Below are 23,559 nucleotides of genomic sequence, written 5' to 3'. Positions count from 1 at the left end.
TAGATACAGAGAACATTTTGTTGGTTGCCAGATGGAAGGAGGGTTGGAGGAATGGGTGAAAAAGGTGAAGGGATTAAGAAGTACCAAGTGGTTGCTAGACTTACAAACCTCAAAGGGAAGGGGGTTGGGGGGTGGGATGAAATAAACCAAAGAACTTATATGCATAACCAATGGACACAGACACAGTGTGGGAAAAGGCAGGAGGGGGGCAGGAGTGGGGAGGAGGGGGTCAGTGGGGGAAAAATGAGGAACATCTGTAATACATTCAACAATAAAGATTAAAAAAAAGGAATGAACTATTAATACACATAACTTGGATAGAGAGATCTCAAGGGTATCATGCAGAGTTTTTATTTAGGTCAACCTCAGTTATATGCTGTATAATTTCATTCCAGTAACAAAAATGACAAAATTATAGAGATGAACAGATTAGTGGCTGCCAGAGGCTAGAGACTTAGGGGAGAGGAGTGCAGAGTGGGGTGTAAAAGAGTTCTATAAAAGGCAATAAAAGTGAAACTTGAGGAATCCTTGTGGTAATGGAACGATTCTATGTCAATACATCTGATAAATTGCATAGAATCACACACACACAAATGAGTGTATTTAACACTGGTAAATGTTGAATAAGTTTGGTGGATTGTACTGATACCAGTTGTACAGTTTTGATATTGTACTCTAGTTATATAGGATGTTACCACTGGGAGAAGCTAGGTGAAGGGTATGCAGGATCTCCTTGTGCATTTTTTGCAATATCTTGTGGGTCTACAATTATTTTTTTAAGTTTAAAAAAAAAGTAGACACCAAAATCAGATGCATTTCTCGCTCAAGCAAACTGCCCATCTTCTTGGGTGTGCTGAAAAGAATAGGCTGTTCTTTTCTCTATCTTTTTTAAAAGATTCATTTATTTATTTATTTTTAATCCTCACCCGGGGATATTTTTCCATTTTTGTTCAGATAAAGTGGGAGGGAGAGAGAAACATCAGCGTGAGAGGGACACATTGACTGGTTGCCTCCCACATGACCCCAACCAGATCCAGGGATGAACTGCAACTGATGTACATGCCCTTGACCAGATTCGAACCCGCAACTCATTGGTCCATGGGCTGACACTCTAACCGCTGAGCAAAACCAGCCAGGGCTTTTTAAAGATTTTTTAAAAATATGTTTTTCTTGATTTTTTTAGAGAGGAAGGGAGAGATAGAAACATGGATGTCAGAAACATCTATTGGCTACCTCCTGCATGCCCCCTACTGATGATCGAGCCTGCAACCCGGACCTGTACCCTGAACAGAAATCCATCTGGGACCTCTCAGTCCATGGAACAACGATGCTTAATCCACTAAGCCACACTAGCCAGGCTGTTCTTTTCTTTTTTAACTAGGTTAGACTAAAGGCTCCCAACACCATCACAATCAGTTCTTCCACTGTAAGTCTCCTGTCCATACTTACCAGTAATAGAGAGTATAGTTAGTATCAGGACTTGTGTTCCTTCCAGGGAGCCAAGTGCACTTCATGTAGTTCAGGTCATGCCAAACACATTGTAGCTCAGTCACAGCTGACTCAGGGTCACCTAGAATACCCAACCAAGAGTTTAGGACCCTCCTTTCCTTGTAAGGCAGAGACTAGCCAATCACTCTGGGACATGGGGAGGATGAGTGTGTTTCATGCTGGTTTACCCAAATCTAAAATGCTCACAATGTTCTCTCTCACCTCCCAATACTAAGAAAATACCTTTACTATTGAGGCACCCCCTTATATCCCTAACTGGAGAGAGAGTTGAAAGGTCAAATAATATTTTCATCATAAGAAATGACTACAGAATTCCTAAATGAATGTGAATATATAAACATCCTGTATATCTACATTTTTTTCCATGAATTTGTGTGTCATCACTAAGCAGGGCCATGCTAATCTTCTCTGTATTGTTCCAATTTTAATATATGTGATGCGGAGGGAGCATTATCTATCTATCTTTTTAAAAACAGTTTATTGAGTTATAATTTACCTCCTTATCTTTTGATTAATACTGACGTATCTTGTTTTAAAAACTGAACATTCTTTCTGAAGCAATTTGGAAAGTTAAGCATAATGTAATTCTTAGTAGTTGTCTATTGTGTGTTACGACTTTAAGAACTTAAAACCTTTATGATCTGAAATACCTACTGTTAAAACTTTTTGAGTTGGGGCATCATGTCTCTATAGTAAATGCCTCTGTTTAAAATGCAAACCTGTTATCCCTCAGGATCCTTGAAGCGTTACTATACTGAGCCATCACTAACCATTGTACTGTCATAATATAACTTAGATTGTTTTTAGATTATTTATTAAACTCTTAAAGAAATGAGAATAGGGAGGTAAGTTGATTTTAACCATGCTCCCAGCCTCCTAGCAGTACCAAATTTTATAAATATTTCTTTATATACTTTTGATCAGTGCAAGGCAGGTAGACAGAATGGTCTGAAGAACACGCCACATAGTGCTAAGGTTTGGAGGTAGAAGATGGACTCTGCACAACGAAGAGACAACACAAAATTAATAGATAATATATACAGAGCATATACTCTTTGCCAGGCATTATTCTAAGTGCCTCACTTATACTGACATATGTAATCCTTTCAATAGTCCTGTTTAGGTAGGTACCATCATCTCCAGTTTACAGGTGAGGAAACAAGGGAGGAAGGGCTAAGTGATCCACCTATGGTTACAGAACTAGAAACTGGTAGCACTGAGTTTTAAACTTGGACATTTTGGTTCTGGTAGCTCTGCTCTTAATCAATACATGCTACTCTCTGCATGCAACATAAAAGCCAAAAGAAAACTGGGTGATGGGTGGGAAGGCAGGTGGGGGACAATGGTCAACCTGACTACTTGACAGCTTTTCCTAGGGCTAATCTTGAATAGAAGCCAGGCCAGCAATTCATTTTCCATTTTTAATATCTTTCCCCAAATATATCCTGTATATCAAACTAATGTCTCTATATAATGAGGAAGATAGTACATATTTTGGGTTTTTTTTTAAGCACTGGGTCTGGAATCTGAAAACCTACGGCAACTCACTTAGTTCCTTCATAAAATGGAAAAGATAATATGTGCATTGCTCATTTCACAAGGTAAGCTTATGAGATTTTATTTAGGAAAAGCATGTTTGTGTGTCATTTTACAAATTACTAAGTACTATATAACTGTTAGGCATTGTTATTCAAGGTGTTGGTGAGCACCTTGAAGGCAGGGATGTCCTCATATTGATCATTGTGTTGTTTGCACCTAGTACAAGTGCTTAGAACTTATTAAACTCAGCAAATATTTGCAGCTGAATAAATTAATGAACACTGAATATAAGCATATGGATAACTTGGATTTATTCCCTATATATCAAGAGAAATTGCTTTCCATTGTTACCTTCAGGGGGCGAGATGCACTTTTCCACCAAAGTGCTCGGATTGTCACTTTCATTGGTGCTACACTGGGACCCCACTTGCAGACAAATGCTCTCGTTCAGGGGCACTTCTTTTGAACGATGAGTTTCTGGAGCAATTTGCTAAGGTTAGAAAATAAAAACAGGCATTGCTATAGCAAACACATTGAAATAGACTTATGTAATAAAACATTAACATGCCCAGATGTACAAAAACGGAAAGTTATCTAATGGTATAGATAATTCATCTCAACCTGGGGTGGTTTTCTCCAATCCTCACCCCAGGGGACCTTTGGTAATGTCTAAGAACACTTTCAGTTGTCAGGACTTGAAGGGACCTGCTACTAGCATTTAGTGGTTAGAAGCAAAGGATGCTGTTAACCATCCTAAAATACACAGGACAACCCTCCCTTCCTCCTACAACAAGAATTATCCTTTGCCAAATGTTAGTAGTGCCACCATTAAGAAACCCTGGTATAGATAAAAGACAATTTCCCACATTTTAAATGTATAAGCACCATGACATTTACCTATAAAACCTACCATACTAAAACATCAACTGTCTAAAAGCAATTCTAAAGGAAATATAATAAGATTATCAAAATTAAATTCCAAGCAGATGCAGTATGCCATTAAGATCAAGGTAAAGCCCTGGCTGGTTTGGCTTAGTGGTTAGAGTGTCAGCCCACGGACCAGAGAGGCCTGGGTTCGGTTCCTGCTAAGGGCGCATACTTTGTTTGCAGTTTGTCCTGGGCCCCAGTTGAGGTCATGTGGGTGGCATCCACTCGATGTGTCTCTCTCACATGGATGTTTCTCTCTCTCTCTTCCTCTCTCCCTCCCTCCCACTCTATCTCAAGATAAATGCAAAAATGTCTTCGGGTGAAGATTCAAAAAAAGAACAATGGAAAAAGGACTGCTTAGTCATCCTGGTCACCTCCGAGGACAGGAAGTAAAGAAAGGGGACTTCAGGGTCAAAGAGAGAGAGACTTCTTTAAACATCTTTCTGTACTGTTTGATGATTTTGACTATCTTACATACCCATATAAATTTTAAGAATTGATACACGTACTGAGTATACCACATTCTTATTCTGTAAAGTAGATAAGCTTTGTGGAACCACAGAAAGCCAACATAAAGACAGCATACAGACATAAATCACAAATCTGGTTATTATGATTTAGAATAATGAGATGAAAGGACTCCTCCAGAAAATAACATCTTCCAAGGTGACGAAGTTGGAATAATTAAGAATGGAGTTGCTTTTAATCAGAGAGCCAAGGAGTTTCCTGTTTTGCAACAGTTTCTGACTCAGGTTGGAGACAGAATTTCCTTTTATATACAGGCTGATAGCTACGAAGGGAAAACATTTGTCATAGCTAACTCTATTTACCACCCCAAGGAACTACTTGAACATGAGGGCACTGTGAGGTACTCCCAAAACTAGGACATAATGATGCCCTCTGAGAGGTAGCTAGCAAATCAAGAATTCATGAACAATAGCAAAGACATGAAAAAAAATCACTTTATAGAAACTGAGCGACAACTCTTAGATCCAGACAAGATAGCCCTCTAAAAAGGGAGTTAGTTTCTCAGTTCTGGAAGAAAAGAAGAAGAAATGTCTGCTAGCAAAATTCTGGCTGGAAGACAAGAAAGGGTAATTTAGCTCCATGGACATTGAATATTCCAGCAAAGCTATGCCTACCCTCAGTGGGGCCTCTAGCTATTCTTAGCAAAGTACATTTTCACAACTAATTCCTAAATCCTTGCCAAGAAGCCTACTTATCATTTGGCTTTCCATACAGTTGCTGCCAACGGGGATGCAACACAACAGTCAGGCCAACAGAAAAGTTTCTAGAATATTTCACCTTTATAGTTTTCATGGCAAACTAAGGAAGCGGCCCTTGAGAGATGAATGTGTACTGAGGAAATAAAGTTTCTCAGTCTATGAAGCTAAAAACCAAACAAATTTCATCAAGCTCACAATTTTATTAAGGACAAGTCCTACACAGTAAGTCCTCACTTAATGTTGTTTTGTTAGTAGGTTCTGCAACTTTAAGTGAAACGACAACATATAATGAAACTAGTTTTACGCAGTCTAATAGATATTAAAGAGCTGAGTTCTTATAGCATCTCATCAATGTTACAACAAAACAACGTTGAACAAAACAACATTATTCCAGGATGCTACCCTGACCCAAAAATCAGTGATAATTCTTGTTGGGAAGCTGCATTTGTCCTTTGAAGACACCAAGGAGAAAATGTGCAGTCAAATGCCATAAATTAAAATCATCATGGAAAAAATCTCAGTTTTCTTATTATATTAGATATTGTTCCAGGGAGAAGGCTGAAGAATTTTATTTCACAAATATTTTTATTATAATAGACTTTTTAATTGAAAAAATACTTTAGTATCTAAATTTGAACCTTATGTTTTAATCATAGGAATAATAAAATGACTTAGAAAAGAGACAGTATGAGGAAAGAGAATCATTTTAAAAACTTATTTCAAAGCTCAAGGTAAATAATATTAGGTTGGCATAGATAAAGTAGAAACCTTAATTGTCAATGATTGCCAGGTCAAGCACGCCTCTTTCTGTCAGACAAGGAATTATAGTCCTCCCAGCAGATCTGAATGAGGTATGTGTTATGGCTCTCATGTGACTTTCAGCTATGGTTGACTCATTCCACTGGTAGCTAGCTGCTATATGACATTATGCTCCACCCCTCAGAGAATAAAAAAATCAAGGCAATGGTCCTGACCTGATCCCTCCCCATTAGGATCAATGTTCATTTAGCTGGATCAAAACTTTCCCTGTTGCAGATTTCTTTCTCAGAAGGAAATGGGTGTCAGCTTCAGCTCTGCCTCTCTGAATGCCTGCATAGAACAACAGTCTTTTAACTTATTCACCTGGTGAGACTTGCCTATCTCTTGATGGTGAAAGATACTATCAAAACTCTGATACCAGATCCTTCTTTATTTGCCAGATTGGGAAACTATTAATACAGTCATGGAGGACAGCCACTTAAGCTATTTTTTTTTAAGTTTTTTAAGAATTATTTATAAATCCTTGGCTCATCTTAATGGTCCTCCAATCTAAAGACTAAAAATGACCTCAAGGGTTTATCTCATTTAGCAACTTGAGACCTTTAGACATTCACATAAGCCCCTTCACATGTACAAAATATCATAATGCCACTTCTTCAACATGCTTCAAAGGATATATGCACCCTAGTTTTGTCTGATGATGTTAATGCTGTGTCCAAAGCACAAAAAGAGTAAAGAAAAATTACTCCCACCATTAATTCTCAGCCTCAAAATTGTAACCTTCAAAAGATCCAGACAGGAAATACCCCAGCATTGATTGGAAGGAATAATCCATTATTTATCACAAATGCAGAATTGATAACCACCAATGCTGTCAAATGGCAGGAATAAATGACTATAAGTAGAGGTCACCCTTTATGGTCTCCATTTGGTCTCTTCAGGGGCAAAATGGAAGGAACAAGATCAAATGGTAATATTAGGTTGCACCATATAATATTACCTACAAAAGTGTCAAATTGCTTATGGTTCAACCTAACAACAGTAATAATAATAAAAGCTTACAATTATTGAATACTAACTCTGTGCCAGGTGCATTAAAACATCATCTCCTTTTCTTATTTATTTTTTTGTATCCTCACTCAAGGATATTTTTTTCCATTTCTATTTTGTTCAGATAGAGTAGGAGGGAGAGAGAGGAGGAGAGAGAGAGAGAAACATGGACGTGAAAGGAACACATTGAGTGGCTGCCTCCAGCACGACCCAACCAGGGCCGGGGACAAACTGCAACCAAGATATGTGCCCTTAGTGGGAACCAAACCCACATCTCTCTGGACCGCAGGCCAATACTCTAACCACTGAGCCAAACCGGCCAGGGCTATTTATTTATTTTAGAGAGAGACAGAGAAAGGGAGAAAGAGAGAAACATCGATTTGCTGCTCCACCCATTCATGAACTCACTGGTTGATTCTTGTATGTGCCCACCAACTAAGGTACCCAGCCAGAGCCCACAAACATCATCTCCCTTTTTTTTTTTTTTTTTGGTTACTCCTCACCCAGACATTTTTCTATTGACCCTTAGATAGCATGGAAGGGAAGGGAGGGAGGGGGAGAGAGAGAGACAGAGAAACATCAATGTGACACATCGATTGGTTGCCTCCCGCACAACCCTGACCAGGGCCAGGGATCGAACATGCAACCCAGGTACATGCCTTTCAGTAGGAATTGAACCAGGAACCCTTCAGTCAGCAAGCCAACACTCTAACCAGTGAGCCAAACTGGTCAGGGCAGATCATCTCCTTTTAATACATGTGCCCTTCATATGAAGTACGTACAGTTGACCCTTGAACAACTGGGGGTGGGGTGTGAGTGGGGAATAGGTAGATTCAACCAAACACAGATTGAAAACAGTATTTTTGATCCGTAGTTAGGAAACAGCAGAAATGCTGTTATTGATTTGCAGTTGGTTGAACTTGCAGATGCGAACCAGGCACATACCAAGGACCAACTGTATTTATTGAAAAAAATTTGAATATAAGTGAACCTCTGCAGTTCAACCATGTTGTTCAAGAGTCAACTGTACTATTATTAGCTTATCCCCCCACCAGCCTTTTACAAACAAGGAAATGGAGGCTCAGAAAGGTTAAATTACTTGCCCAAGATGACGCAGCTTGAAAGGGGAAGACACAAAATTACAAATCTAATTCTGATTCCACTGCCTCCTCAAGTTACTTTTAAGTTTAATTTCTGTAAGTACACTGAGTAATTAACGCCATTTGTAGGCTAGAATAAATATCAGCATGTCTACCTGACTGATCCTTGATTGTAGTTAACAGGTTAACAAATAGGAACCCGTTAGAAAAAAACTGACCTCTCCTCGAGATTTCAGTTAGATACTTAGGGGAGACTCAAGGGTCTTTCTGGGAATTTCACAAGACCGAACTTCCAAAAATTGCTACTAAGATTTTAAATGCCTAAGGCCCCTCCTTAGGAACAACAGGAAACCAATATTGTGAAAGGAAATATTACAGGCATCTGCATTTATTTATTTTCTTTATTTTTGGTACGCGCCCCTAGTTGGAACTGAACCCGGACTCTCTGGTCCGCAGGCCGATACTCCAACCACTGAGCCAAACCTAGCAGAGCTAGGCTTCTGCATATAGAGGAACTCTTTCCAAATGCAAATATTTTTGACTAGCCTCAATTCTTTTTTTTTTTTTTTTGGAGTATGATTATTTTATTTTCCTTATTTAATTTACTTATTTTTATTACAGATGTTTCGACTCTTTCCCCACTGATTTCCCCCTCCCTCGTCCTCCCTGTCCTCTCGCCAGCTTTGTTGTCCATGTCATTGCTCATGCACACATGCATATAAGTTCTGTGGTTTCTCTCTCCCCCACCATCCCTTCTTCAGGGAATTGTCAGTCTGTACCCCACTTCCATGTCTCTGGGACTACCCCATTCCTCAGACTGTTATGTTCATTATATTCCACAAATAAGTGAGATCATATGAAACCTGTCTTTCTCTGTTTGGCTTGTTTCGCTTAGCATAATACCTTCCAGGTGCCTCCATGTCCTCTTAAAGGAAAGAGATCTTTCTTTCTTACAGCTGCATAGTACTCCATTGCGTATATGTACAACAGCTTTTTTATCCATTTATCTACTGATGGACACTTGGGCTGTTTCCAGAACTTAGCTATTGTAAATAGTGCTGCTACAAACATGGGGGTACATATATTCCTTCTGATTGGTGTTTGAGGCTTCTTAAGGTATATTCCTAGAAGTGCGATCACTGGGTCAAATGGAAGTTCAATTTATAATTTTTTGAGGTAACACCACAGTGTTTTCCATAGTGGCTGCACCAGTCTGCAATCCCACGAGCAGTGTACTAGAGTCCCCTTTTCTCCACACCCTCGCCAACACTTGTTGTTTGATGATTTGTTGATGGCAGCCATTCTGACAGGTATGAGGTGATACCTCATTGTCTTAATTTGCATCTCTCTGATGATTAGTGATGTTGAGCATTTCTTCATATTTCTCTTAGCCATTTGTATGTCCTGTTTGGAGAGGTGTCTATTTAGATCCTCTGCCCATTTTTTAATTGGGTTCTTTGTCTTCCTTTTGTTGAGTTGTATGAGCACTCTATATATATTGGAAATTAACCCCTTATCTGATATATCATTGGCAATTATGCTCTCCCATACAGTGGGGAGCCTTTCCATTTTGATGATTGTATCTTTTGCTGTGCAGAAGCTTTTGAGTTTGATGTAGTCCCATGTGTTCATTTTCTCCTTTGTTTCTGTTGCCTTAGGTGATGTATTAATAAAAATTCTGCTGTTAGTGATGTCTGAAATTTTGTTGCCTACAGTTTCCGCTAGGATTTTTATGGATTCATGAGTTACATTTAAGTCTTTTATCCATTTTGAGTTCATTCTTGTGTATAGTGTAAGTTGATGGTATAGTTTAATTTCTTTGCATGTAGCTGTACAATTTTCCCAACATGATTTATTAAAGAGGCTGTCTTTACTCCACTGTATGTTCTTGCGATCTTTGTCAAATATTAACTGAGTATATTGCTTTGGGTCCATTTCTGGGTTCTCTGTTCTGTTCCACTGGTCTATATGCCTGTTCTTCTGCCAGTACCAGGCTGTTTTGATTACAATGGCTTTATAGTAAAACCTGAGTAATGTGATCCCTCCTACCTTGTTCGTCATTTTCAAGATTGCTGTGGCTATTCGAGGTCTTTTTTGGTTCCATTTGAACTTTTGAGGTATTTGTTCTACTTCTGTTATGTATGCCGTTGGTGTTTTGATGGCGATTGCATTGAATCTATAGATTGGTTTTGGTAGTACGGACATTTTAATGATGTTAATTCTTCCAATCCATGAACAGGGTATGTGCTTCCACTTTTTTATATATTCCTCTATTTCTTTTTTCAATAACCTGTAGTTTTCTTCAAATGGGCCCTTTATTTCTTTGGTTAAGTTTAATCCTAGGTATCTTAAAGTTTTTGCCACAATGGTAAATGGGATTGTTGTCTTAGTTTCTCTTTCTGTGAGTTCATCACTGGTGTATAAGAATGCCATCGATTTCTTGATATTAATTTTATATTCTGCTCCTTTGCCAAATTCATTTATTAAGTCTAGAAAAATTTTGATGGAGTCTTTAGGGTTTTCTATGTATAGTATCATGTCATCTGAAAATAATGACAGTTTCACTTCCTCCTTTCCAATTTGGATCCCTTTTATTTTTTCTTCTTGTCTGACTGCTGTGGCTAAGACTTCCAGTACTATGTTAAATAAGAGTGGCAAAAGTGGGCATCCTTGTCTTGTTCCTGTTCTTAAGGGAAATGCTTTTAGATTTTGCCCATTGAGTATGATGTTGGCTGTAGGTCTTTCATATATGGCCTTTATTATGTTGAGATATGATCCCTCTATTCCCACACTGCTGAGCATTTTTATCAGAAATGGATGCTGGATTTTGTCGAAGGCTTTTTCGGCATCTATTGATATGATCATGTGGTTTTTATTCTTCATTTTCTTTATGTAGTGTATCACATTTATTGCTTTGTGAATATTGTACAAGCCTTGCATCCCTGAGATGAATCCCACTTGGCCATGGTGAATAATCTTTTTGATATGTTGCTGGATCCAATTTGCCAGTATTTTGTTCAGGAATTTGGCGTCTATGTTCATCAGGGATATAGTCCTGTAGTTTTCTTTTTCTGTAATGTCTTTTTCTGGTTTTGGAATCAGATTTATGCTGGCCTCATAAAAAAATTTGGAAGTCTTCCTTCTTCTTGAATTTTTTGAAATAGTTTGAGGAGAATGGGTATTAGTTCTTTTTTGAATGTTCGGTAAAACTCCCCCGTGAAGCCATCTGAGCCTGGGCTTTTGTTTGCTGGGAGAGTCTTGATTACATCTTCAATTTCTTCTGTTGTTATTGTCTGTTCAAGTTTTCTCTCTCGTCCCGGTCCAGTTTTGGGAGACTATGTGTTTCTAGAAATTTGTCAATTTCACTTAGATTATTGAATTTGTTGCCATATAATTGTTCATAGTAGTTGTTAACGATCTTCTGTATTTCTGTGGTATCAGTTGTTACTTCTCCTCTTTCATTTCTGATTTTGTGTATTTGGGTTCTCTCTCTTTGTTTCTTGGTTAGTTGAGCTAAGGGTCCATCAATCTTGTTTATCTTTTTGAAAAACTAGCTCTTTGTTTCATTAATCCTTTGAATTGTTTTTTGTTTTTTTTTTCTTGGTCTCTATGTCATTTATTTCTGCTCTGATCTTTACTATTTCCTTCCTTCTACTTGTACTGGGGTTTTCTTTCTCTTTTTCTTTTTTCTTTTTTTGCTTTCTAGTTCTTTAAGTTGTGAGGTTAGGTAGTCTATTAGAGATTATTCTTGCTTCTTGAGGTAGGCCTGTAGTGCTACGAACTTCCCTCTCAGAACTGCTGTCCCTGAATCCCATAGGTTTTGTGTTGTTGTGTGTTCTTTTTCATTGGATTCCAGGAAGCTGTTAATTTCTTCCTTGATGTTCTCGGTGACCCATTTGTTGTTTAATAACATGCTATTTAGCTTCCATGTGTTCAAAGGTCTTTGCATGTTATTGTTGCAATTGATTTCTAGTTTCATGCCATTGTGATCTGAGAAGATGCTTGATATGATTTCAGTCTTCTTGAACTTTTGGAGACTTAGTTTGTGTCCTAACATGTGGTCTATCTTTGAGAATGTCCCATGTGCACTTGAGAAGAATGTGAATTCTGTAGTTTTGGGGTGTAATTTAATAGATATCTATTAAAACCATTTGGTCTAGTGCTTCATTTAAAGTCTCTGTTTCCTTGCTAATTTTTTGTCTAGAGGATCTATCCAGTAATGTCAGTGGGGTGTTGAAGTCGCCTGCTATGATTGTATTGCTATCGATTTCTCCTTTGAAGTCCTCCAGAAGATTTTTAATGTATTTTGGTGTTCCTATATTGGGTGCATATATGTTTATCAAGGTTATATCTTCCTGTTGGATAGATCCTTTCAATATTATGTAGTGGCCTTCTTTGTCTCTAGTTATGGTCTTCCTTTTGAAATCTATTTTATCAGATATGAGTAATGCTACCCCAGCTTTTTTTTCCTTCCCATTTGCTTGGAAGTTTTTTTTCCATTCCTTCACATTCAACCTATGTGAGTCTTTTGTTGTGAGGTGGGTCTCTTGTAAACAACATATAGATGAGTCATGCTTCCTTATCCAATCAGCTACTCTGTGTCTTTTTATCAGGGCATTCAATCCATTTACATTTAAGGTGATTATTGATATGTATGTATTTATTGCCATTTTTGTTTAGTGTGTTTTTATTTTTCTTCTTATTTCTCCTGCTAATTACAGCAGTCTTTTTAACATTTCTTGCAGTGCTGTTTTGATGCTATTGTATTCCCTTAGCCTTTTTTTGCTTGGGAAGTTCTTTATTTGACCTTCTATTTTGAATGACAGCCTTGTTGGGTAGAGAAGTCTTGGATTCAGATTCTTCTTTTTCATGACCTTGATTACCTCATGCCATTCCCTTCTGGCCTGTAGTGTTTCTGTTGAGAAGTCAGCTGAGAGCCTTATGGGTTCTCCCTTTTAGGTATCCTGTTGCTTATCTCTTGCTGCTTTTAGGATTCTCTCTTTGTCTTGAATTTTTGGTACTTTCATTACTATGTGTCTTTGTGTGGGCCTGTTTGGGTTCTTGTGACTTGGGGCTCTCTGTGCTTCTTGATCTTGAAAGCCTTTTTCTTTCACCAAAATAGGAAAGTTTTCTGTCATTATTTCTTCAAATATATTCTCTAACCCTTGCTCATATTCTTCTTCTTCGGGGACTCCTATGATGCGAATATTATTACGTTTCCAGTTGTCCCACAGTTCTTTTAAGCTGTCTTCCTGTTTTGTCCTTTTGGTTTTCTGATTGGTTGATTTTTTCTACCCTATCTTCCAATTCTCTGATTCGGTCCTCAGCTTCCTCTACTCTGCTATTTAGACCTTCCAATGTGGTCTTTATTTCTGATATGTCATTCTTGATTTCTTCTTGGTGGTTTTTAATTTCCAACTCGTTGATTTTCAACATTTCTATGTCTTTACTCATGGTGCTCATGTCCTTACACATGCTCTTGAGCTTCCTCAAGATCATGGCTCTGAATTCTAGTTCTGGTAACTTGCTTAACTGCACCTCATTTATCTCGTCTTCAGTAGAGTTCTCTTGTTCTTTCATTTGGCTTTTGTTTCTGTGTTTCACCATTTTGGCTATCACAGTGGGCTTTGGAGCCTGTCAATTTTCCACGTGGGTGTTGGTGTTCTGCTGTTTGTGGCTCCCTCTCCTGGGTTTGGATGAGTCAGGGAGGACCCATGTTAAACACCCCTGTGAATTCTTACTTTCCTGGTTAAAGTTGTTAGCCCAGGGAATGGTACAGTTATCCTCTAGCTTTTTGCCTGGAGGCTATTAGTAGTGGTTACCGGAAGCACCTTGGAATCTGAGTTAAATGAAAAACTCCCTCTGGTTCTCAGCTTAAGGGGATTTTCCGAGGGTGGGGCAGATGCTGGTTGTTAATGGGCCTCAATTTGCATTTCAGTGGCCACCAGGTGGGGTTGAATCTTTGAGGGATGGGCCACCACCTCTCTTCAGAGCCCTGGGAAGGAGATATGACCACCATCCTGCATGGCCGCAACTCAGCAAAAGCTCTGAGTGCCCTCCAAATCCCAAGTGTCCCCACACAGTTCCAGTCCAGTCTGCCCTCCCTCTGCCGGAGCTCACGGTAAGTGGCTGTGGCTATTTTAGCCTCTGTCCATGCTCTGTGCTGTGGAGCCACTTGGGAATTTACCCTGAGGGCACTGCTCAGAGCTAAGGCCACTGCTCACAGCTAAGGCCGCTGCCGACTGTGAGCTCCCAGCCCCCCTCTCGCAAGTCTACGGGGATTGCGTCAGTGTCCCTTGTTATGTGGTTCTCCAAGCTGCTTTTCTGTTGCTTTTTCCTGACGATTTGTCTTTATTTTCATTATAATTCCAGTTTGGTTCTGGGAGATGGTCTGTGTAGCTTCCATTCACTCTGCTGCCGTTTTTTGTATCCTAGCCTCAATTCTTTATCAATTAACACCTAAACCTTAATTAACACTTCAGCAAGGAGAAGTCCAAGAAGATAGATTAGCACATTTCCCTCAAGGGAAAAACCTTGTTCCATTCTCACTTTATTAAGCCTTCACATACATTATTTTCCATGTCCCAGAAAAAACAGAGAAGTGAGTAGACCAACATTTTATATGTACGGAAACTGAGGCTCAGAGAGGCCTTTTCATTGAAAGTAATTTACCCCAGGCCACTGAACTAGCTAAGTAACACATCAACTAGAACCTAGTTCTCCTGACTCTTCCTGCCACTTAACTACTTGAATTCGTGGTTTCACAATTTGAAAGACGTGGGAGAGAATAATAGACTAATAGAAAACTAATCATAGTGGGGTGCTAGCCATAGTTAGAAGAAAGTGTGAACATCCTTGCCTGTCAATCATGATTGCTTTGTTCTGATGAAAGAAAGCCCATTCTGAACTGACTGGGGGCTGAAGACTCCAGTTTACCCCAGGAATGCTGTCCAATCTACCTTACTGGAGAGCTGCCCCCCCCCCCCCCCGCCAATGATGGAAAGATGGACAACCTTGAATTCTTAAAGGTAGTGCACTGGAGCCCCCAGCTCACATTACTTCCCCATACCTGTAGTCTGTAACTGTTTTAATCATTGTTAGTCCCTTTGCCTACTTCCCCATGTAATGCCCAATAGAAGCAACCAGCTATATCTGAGAGGAGAACAGATTTTACAGGATGATTCACTGCTTTCCCACACTGCCAGCAATATTGGAATAAATGCTCATATACAATTCAACCTTGTCTCTGTTTAATTGGCTCAAGTAGTAATAGGCAAGATTTACATTGTCCTGTTTCAAATTCACTCCTCCAAAGTACTGTCACTAGTAACAACTTCACTACAAACCAATAAAGCCCAAGAGAAAATTCCATCAAATACGATTATCATAAAGAACCTGAAATTATCCAATCTTGTTAACAAAAATTCACTTATATTGGTCAACTACATCTGACTTGAAAACTGAAAATTCCTCTCATTTTTTCCCTCAGACATCAAGAAATCATGTGGATAACCCTACCTGCCACTGACAACTCTTTTTTTTTTTTTGCAACTTGCCATACAGCCCTTTGCTTTGCATCACATAGTTCTTGTGTATCTATCTGTGCATGTGATTAGCAAGATGGTGAATGTGAAAATTCTGTGAGAAAATGAATGTGTTATATAGATACAAGGCTTTAGGCAGGAACACAGAAACCAATTTTACCATAATTATTTATTGTTATAAATAAAACCAATTTTAACATAATAAAGATATGTAGTCTTTCCTAGCAGAGAATCTCAATTGCATTTATCAGTTAGCAAATAATTTCATATGTTCAATTTTCTCAACAGTTGTTTCTGTAATTTTCCCAGTTAAAATTTAGACATAACCCAAAATAAAATTCTCAATTTGAAGTAAGATTAGAATTTGGCTTATTCTTGGCTCCAATTCAAGGTGTTCATTTTACATAATTAATGCCATATGTTCCAGAAAACTTACCTTATCCTGCTTGTTGCCAAAATGACTGAAATACCATAGACTACAATTTGGGCTGGCTCCCTCCGGAGGATTCCATGTCCATGTTACCGTGCAGAGGTTTTCAACAGAAACACTCAAATTCGTCACCGGTGGCTGAGTTTCTGTTCAAATCAAGCATAAGAAATAAATTTATCAATATCAGTGACTGTTTGGGGTGGTTCATTTAATTCTTTCCTCCAAGTCCCAGACGTTAAGAAGAAAACTGAATAGAAATATCTATAATAAGCTGAAACACCAGAGAGGCCTGTGCAACTCAGCAGAAACTGTGCGATGTAGTTACTTGTGGGACCTGTGAGGTGCTGAAGCACCAGAGAGGCCTGTGCAACCCAGCAGCCCATAAGATAGGCATAGAGCCAGGTCCCCAAAGAAACTGTGTAATCCAGTTACCCATGGAACCTGCAGGGTGCGAGGTCACCAGAGAGGCCCGTGCGACCCAGACGCACACAAGATGGGCATAAAGGATGTGAAAATGGAGGCGGAGTGAATGGAAGCTACACAGATGATCTCCCAGGACCAAACTGGAATTACAACTAAAATAAAGACAAATCCTTGGAAAAAAGCAACAGAAAAGCAGCAGGAGGAACGATATAACCAGGGACACAGGTAGGATTTGTGGAGGTGAAAGAGGGTGACGGGCTGGGAGCTGTCGGACAGCAGCAGTCTTAGCTGTGAGCAGCGACCTTGGGGAATAAACACCAAGCCTGCTCCACAGCGCAGAGAGCCGGGACAGAGCGTTACAATAGCCACAGCCACTCACTTGGGGGCTATGGCAGAGGGAGGGCATACTGGGCTGGAACTGTGTGGGGACACCCGAGATTTGGAGGACACTAGAGTCTTTGCTAAGTTGTGGCCACAAAAGACAGTGGCCAGTGTGCTCCTTCCCAGAGCTGTGGGGAAGAAGACATTCAAGTTCAAGAAGAACAGAGAGGCCCAAGTAAGAAGAACCCAAACAGGCCCACACCAAGACACATAGTAATGAAAGTGCCAAAAATTCAAGACAAAAAGAGAATCCTGAAGGCAGCAAGACATAAACAACAGGTTACCTATGAAGAAAACCCTATAAGGCTCTCAGCTGACATCTCAACAGAAACAGTACAGGCCAGAAGGCAATGGCATGAAGTAATCAAGGTCATGAAAAACAAGGATCTGAATCCAAGACTACTCTACCCAGCAAGACTATCATTCAAAAAAGAAGGTCAAATAAAGGGCTTTCCAGACAAAAAGAGGCTAAGGGAATATATTAACACCAAACCAGCACTGCAAGATATGCTATAAGGACTGCTGTAATTATTAGAATAAATAGGAAAAAAAATATAACCACACTAAACAAAAAGGGCAATAAATAAGTACAAATCAATTATCACTTTAAATGTGAATGGTTTGAATGCTCCGATAAAAAGACACAGAGTAGGTGACTGATAAGAAAGCATGACACATGTATGTTGTTTACAAGAGAACCACCTCACAACAAAAGACTCACATAGGTTGAAAGTGACACAATGGAAAAAAATCTTTCAAGCAAATAGAAAGCAAAAAAAAAAGCTGGGGTAGCAATACTCATATCTGATTAAAGGATTTCGAAATGAAGGCCATAACTAGAGACAAAGAAGGCCACTACATCATTACATAATATTGAAAGGATCTATCCAACAGGAAGATATAACCGTGGTAAACATATATGCACCCAATATAGGAGCACCAACATATATTAAAATTTTTCTGGAGGAATTCAAAGGAGAAATCAACAGCAATACAATCATAGCAGGGGATTTCAACACCCCACTGACATCACTGGATAGATCTTCTAGACAAAAAATCAACAAGAAAACACAGACTCTAAATGAAGCGCTAGAACAAATGGATATAATAGACATCTACAGAGAATTACACCTGAAAACTTCAGAATTCACGTTCTTCTCAATTGCACATGGAACATTCTCAAAGATAGACCACATGTTAGGGTACAAACTCAGTCTCTGCAAGTTCAAGAAGACTGAATACATATCAAGCATCTTCTCAGAACATAATGGCATTCAAATAGAAATCAACTGCAACAAGAACATGCAAAGACATTTGAAAACATGGAGGCTAAATAGCATGTTATTGAACAATGAAAGGGTTACCATGAAGATCAAGGAAGATATTAAAATTTTCCTGAAAACCAATGAAAACGAACACACAACAACACAAAATCTATGGGATGCAGCGAAAGCAGTTCTGAGAGGAAAGATCATAGCACTACAGGCCTACCGCAAGAAGGAACAAAAATTTCTAATGGACTATCTAACTTCAGAACATAAAGATCTAGAAACAAACAAAAAGAAAACCCCAGAGCAAGTAGAAGGAAGGAAATAGTAAAGATTAGAGCAGAAATAATTGACATGGAGACCAAAAAAAAAAAAAAAAAATTCAAAGGATCAATGAAACAAAGAGTTGTTCTTTGAAAAGATAAACATGACTGATGGACCCTTAGCTAGACTCACCAAGAAACAAAGAGAGAGAACCCAAATACACAAAATCAGAAATGAAAGAGGAGAAATAATAACTGACAACACAGAAAAACAAAGGATTGTTAACATTTATTATGAACAATTATACGGCAACAAATTCGGCAATCTAAGTTTTTTGTTTGTTTGTTTGTTTTTTATCCTCACCCGAGGACATTTTTCCATTTTTTGTTCAGATAGAGTTGGAGGGAAAGAGGGAGAGAGAGAGAGAAACATCAACGTGAAAGGGACACATCGAGTGGCTGCCACCCACACAACCCAACCAGGGCCGGGGACAAACTGCAACCGAGGTACGCGCCCTTAGCGGGAACTGAACCCAGGTCTCTCTGGACCACAGGCCGATGCTCTAACCACTGAGCCAAACCGGCCAGGGCAATCTAAGTGAAATAGATAAATTCCTAGAAGCACATAGTCTCCCAAAACTGAACCAGGAAGAGAGAGAAAATTTGAATGGACCAATAACAACAAAAGAAATTGAAGATGTAATGAAGACTCTGCCAGCAAACAAAAGCCCAGGCCCAGGCGGTTTCATGGGGGAATTTTACCGAACATTCAAAGAAGAACTAATACCCAATCTCCTCAAACAATTTCAAAAAAACTCAAGAAGGAGAAAGACTTCCAAACTCGTTTTATGAGGCCAGCATCATTCTAATTCCAAATCCAGAAAAAAACACTACAAAGAAAGAAAACTACAAGCCAATATCCCTGATGAACATACATGCCAAAATCCTGAACAAAATACTAGCAAATCGAATCCAGCAATACATCAAAAAAAGTATTCAACATGACCAAGTGGACTTCATCCCAGGGATGCAAGGCTTGTACAATATTCACAAATAAATAAATGTGATATACCACATAAACAAAATGAAAGATAAAAATCATATGATCATATCAATCGTTGCTGAAAAAGCATTCGACAAAATCCACCACCCATTTCTGATATAAAAGCTTAGCAATGTGGGAATAGAGGGATCATATCTCAACATAATAAAGGCCATATATGAAAGACCTACAGCCAACATCATACTCAGTGGGCAAAAACTAATAGTATTTCCCTTAAGAACAGGAACAAGACAAGAATGCCCACTTTTGCCACTCTTATTTAACATAGTACTGGAAGTCTTAGCCACAGCAATCAGACAAGAAAAAAATTAAAAGGGATACAAATTGGAAAGGAGAAAGTGAAACTGTCATTATTCGCAGATGACATGATACTATACGTAGAAAACCCCAAAGACTCCATCAAAAATTTACTAGACTTAATAAATGAATTTGGCAAAGTAGCAAGATAAAAAGTTAATGTCATGAAATTGACAGCATTCTTGTACACCCATGATGAATGCACAGAAAGAGAAACTAAAAAAACAATCCCATTTATCATCACAGCAAAAAAATCAAGATACCTAGGAATAAACTTAACCAAAGAAATAAAGGACCTATTCACAGAAAACTACAGGTCATTGAAAAAAGAAATAGAGGAAGATATAAAAAAGTGGAAGCACATACCTTGTTCATGGATTGGAAGAATCAACATCATTAAAATGTCCATACTACCCAAAAAAATCTATAGATTCAATGCAATCCCCATCAAAATACCAATGACATACTTCACAGAACTAGAACAAATTCTTCAAAAGTTCATATGGAACCAAAAAAGACCTCGAATAGCCACAGCAATCTTGAAAAAAAAAGAATAAAGTTGGAGGATTCACATGACCAGATTTCAGGTTATACTATAAAGCCACTTTAATCAAAACAGCCTGGTACTGGCACAAGAACAGGCAGATAGATCAGTGGAACAGAATAGAGAACCCATAAATGGATCCAAGACAATATGCTCAATTAATATTTGACAAAGGTGGCAACAGCATATAGTGGAGTAAGGACAACCTCTTTAATAAATGGTATTGGGAAAACTGGACAGCTACATGCAAAAAAATGAAATTAGACCATCAACTTACACCATATACAAGAATAAGCTCAAAATGGATAAAAGACTTAAATGTGACTCATGAATCCATAAAAATCCTAGAACAATATGTAGGCAACAAAATTTCAGACATCATATGCAGCAGAATTTTCACTGATATATCACCAAAAGCAACAGAAACAAAGGATAAAATGAACACATGGGACTGCATCAAACTCAAAAGCTTCTGCACAGCAAAAGATACAATCATCAAAATGGAAAGGCTACCCACTGTATGGGAGAGCATCACTGCCAATGATATATCAGATAAGGGGTTAATTTCCAATATATATAGAGTGCTCATAAAGCTCAACAAAAGGAAGACAAAGACCCCAATTCAAAAATGGGCAGAGGAACTAAATAGACACCTCTCCAAACAGGACATACAAATGGTTGAGAGACATATGAAGTAATGCTCAACATCACTAATCATCAGAGAGATACAAATTAAAACAACAATGAGGTATCACCTCACACCTGTCAGAATGGCCGCCATCAACAAATCATCAAACAAGTGTTGGCGAGGGTATGGAGAAAAGGGGGCTCTAGTACACTCCTGGTGGGAATGCAGACTGGTGCAGTCACTATGGAAAATAATATGGTATTACCTCAAAAAATTAAAAATGTATCTGCTTTTGCCCTGGCCTGTTTGGCTCAGCGGTTAGAGCGTCCGCCTGCGGTCCGGAGAGACCCGGGTTCGGTTCCCGCTAAGGGCACGTACCTCGGTTGCAGTTTGTCCCCGGCCCTGGTTGGTCGTGCGGGTGGTAGCCACTCGATGTGTCCGTTTCACATCAATGTTTCCCTCTCTCTCTCTTCCTCTCTCTCCCTCCCACTCTGTCTGTACAAAAAATGGAAAAATGTCCTCGGATGAGGATTAAAAATAAATAAATAAATAAATAAATAAATAAATAAATAAATAAATAAATAAAATAAAAATTTATCTGCTTTTTACCCAGTGATCCCCTTTCTAGGAATATATCCTAAGGAACCTGAAACACCAATCAGAAAGAATATATGTACCCCCATGTTTGTAGCAGCACTATTTATAATAGCTAAGATCTGGAAACAGCCCAAATGTCCATCAGTAGAATAATTGTTAAAAAATCAGTGGTATAAATACATAATGGAGTACTATGCGGCTGTAAGAGAATGATCTCTATCCTTTGAGATGACATGGAGTGACCTGGAAAGTATTATCCTAAACAAAACAAGCCCAACAGAGAAAGACAAGTATCCTATGATCTCACTTATTTGTGGAACATAATGAACATAACAGTCTAAGGAATGGGGTAGTCCCAGAGACGTGGAAGTGGGGTACAGACTGACAATCCCCAGAAGACGGGGTGGTGCGGGAGAGATAAACCACAGAAGTTATATGCATGTATGCATGAACAATGGACATGGACAACAAAGCTGGGGACAAAGCAAGGGGGGTATCAGTGGGGGGAAAAGGAGAAACATCTGTAACAAAAATAAATAAATTAATGGGAAAAAAAATCTAGCATTTATTGAGACAGGCACTGTTCTAAATACCTCTCCACATATTCATCCATTGAATACTCACAACCTTACCAGATAGGGATTATCAGCCTCATCTTTAAGATGAGGTAACTGAGGCACAGGGACCGTAAGTAACTTGTCCCATATCTTCAGGCTAGTGAATGACAGAGCTTGGTGCAAACCCAGAAATTCATGTGGCTCCAAGGCCACATTCTTACCTATTGCTATACAGAGAAGAGTGTATTCTTAAATTTCTGAGTTTTCCTCCTGCAGGAATTTGGTGTTCCATACACTTAGGATCCATATCTCACTTCCATCTCAGCAGTTCTTCCAGTGAGTTTAAGTGGCTCATCTGCTTGCTAATGTAATCTGGCAATTGTTTTTATAACTCTTCCAAAGAAGTACTAAGAAATATTTAACAGCCCTTGCTGTTCTCCTGAGGTCTGACACTAAGCAGCTGGAACTGTAGCTTTAGCTAATCAGTAGAGGGAAGAAAAGAGGAGAAACTGTGAACTAGTATCTTAAAAATGTGTTTCATATGGCGAAAACCCACCACTATTTCCAGCAAATATTTACTGACTATTATTTTGGACCCAGCTCTAAAATCAGGGAAAGGAGGTTTACTACTTCTGCCAAACACAGGGAAATGAACAGTGGTGGGGGGGACATCATTTCAAACTTTCCTGAGAACTTCCCCTGAGGCCAGACTACCAAGATCATCCTCCAGACACTGGGTTAGTGGTGTATAAGAATGCTCTGTCCTACCTTTGCAACCTTTCTATAAACTTAAAATTATTCCAAAATAAATTTTATTAAACTAATTTTTAAAACACCCCCCCCCAAATTATCTATAAAGTGGCAAACTTAATCATAATCTGCAATACTTATAGCACTCCTTTCCTCTTTAACTGAACCAAAAATTCCACGTGTCCAAAAAATATCAACCCCACAGGCACTGCGTAGTTTGGATTTCCTCAACAGTTGGTTTTGTACATAGCAGCCTCCAAAGGCCCTGAACTCTCAATACTCTTTCCCTCTTTCCCAACTCTACTACCATTAGATTTTTAGCAAAGTAGACCAGAGGCCCAAATGTGGGAAGGAGCAGCCCACAGCAGACCAAGTCCTTGTGGAAACAGAAAATTCCTATTGCACTTTATTCTTAACCAGCTAGTGCCAGGGAGTACCAATGGCTCAGGCAACAGGATTTTAAGTGACTACAGGAGTGTACAGCTATTCCATTTTGGCCTTCTAATATCACATCAATGATGGTTTTGGAAAAAAAAATCACTTCTGAGATATAGAGCCTCTAATAAAAACTTGCTCCTACTGAAGACTATAATCTACTTTAGGATTATCTGCCTTATTTTTCAGGTTTCAGAACCACACTGCAGCAAACTTTCTGAAACAACCTTTCTACTTACCTCCATTCCCACACAAAAATTAAAGCCCTG

The 23,559-nt window shown here is 38.9% G+C and overlaps 1 protein-coding gene and 1 non-coding gene across 2 annotated transcripts in view; both read right to left on the bottom strand.

Moving 5' to 3' along the window:
* The window catches only part of IL13RA1 (interleukin 13 receptor subunit alpha 1), an 85,174-nt gene that overhangs the window by 57,270 nt on the left and 4,345 nt on the right, over nucleotides 1-23,559 (bottom strand). The window contains exons 2-4 of the mRNA XM_036270432.1: nucleotides 16,091-16,230; nucleotides 3,400-3,538; nucleotides 1,450-1,570 (exon numbers count right to left, since the gene is read on the bottom strand). Coding sequence (XP_036126325.1) covers nucleotides 1,450-1,570; nucleotides 3,400-3,538; nucleotides 16,091-16,230 — 400 coding nt within the window. The remainder of the gene's footprint in view (nucleotides 1-1,449; nucleotides 1,571-3,399; nucleotides 3,539-16,090; nucleotides 16,231-23,559) is intronic.
* On the bottom strand, nucleotides 1,856-1,960 carry LOC118636790. The gene has a single exon (XR_004960771.1). It is a non-coding gene; the product is annotated as a U6 spliceosomal RNA (small nuclear RNA).

The sequence above is a fragment of the Molossus molossus genome, unplaced genomic scaffold (genome assembly GCF_014108415.1).
Source record: "Molossus molossus isolate mMolMol1 unplaced genomic scaffold, mMolMol1.p scaffold_m16_p_2, whole genome shotgun sequence".
Classification (NCBI taxonomy): Eukaryota; Metazoa; Chordata; class Mammalia; order Chiroptera; family Molossidae; genus Molossus; species Molossus molossus.
The sequence above is the reverse complement of the archived record's forward strand: the minus strand, read 5'-3'. Positions and strand labels throughout refer to the sequence as shown.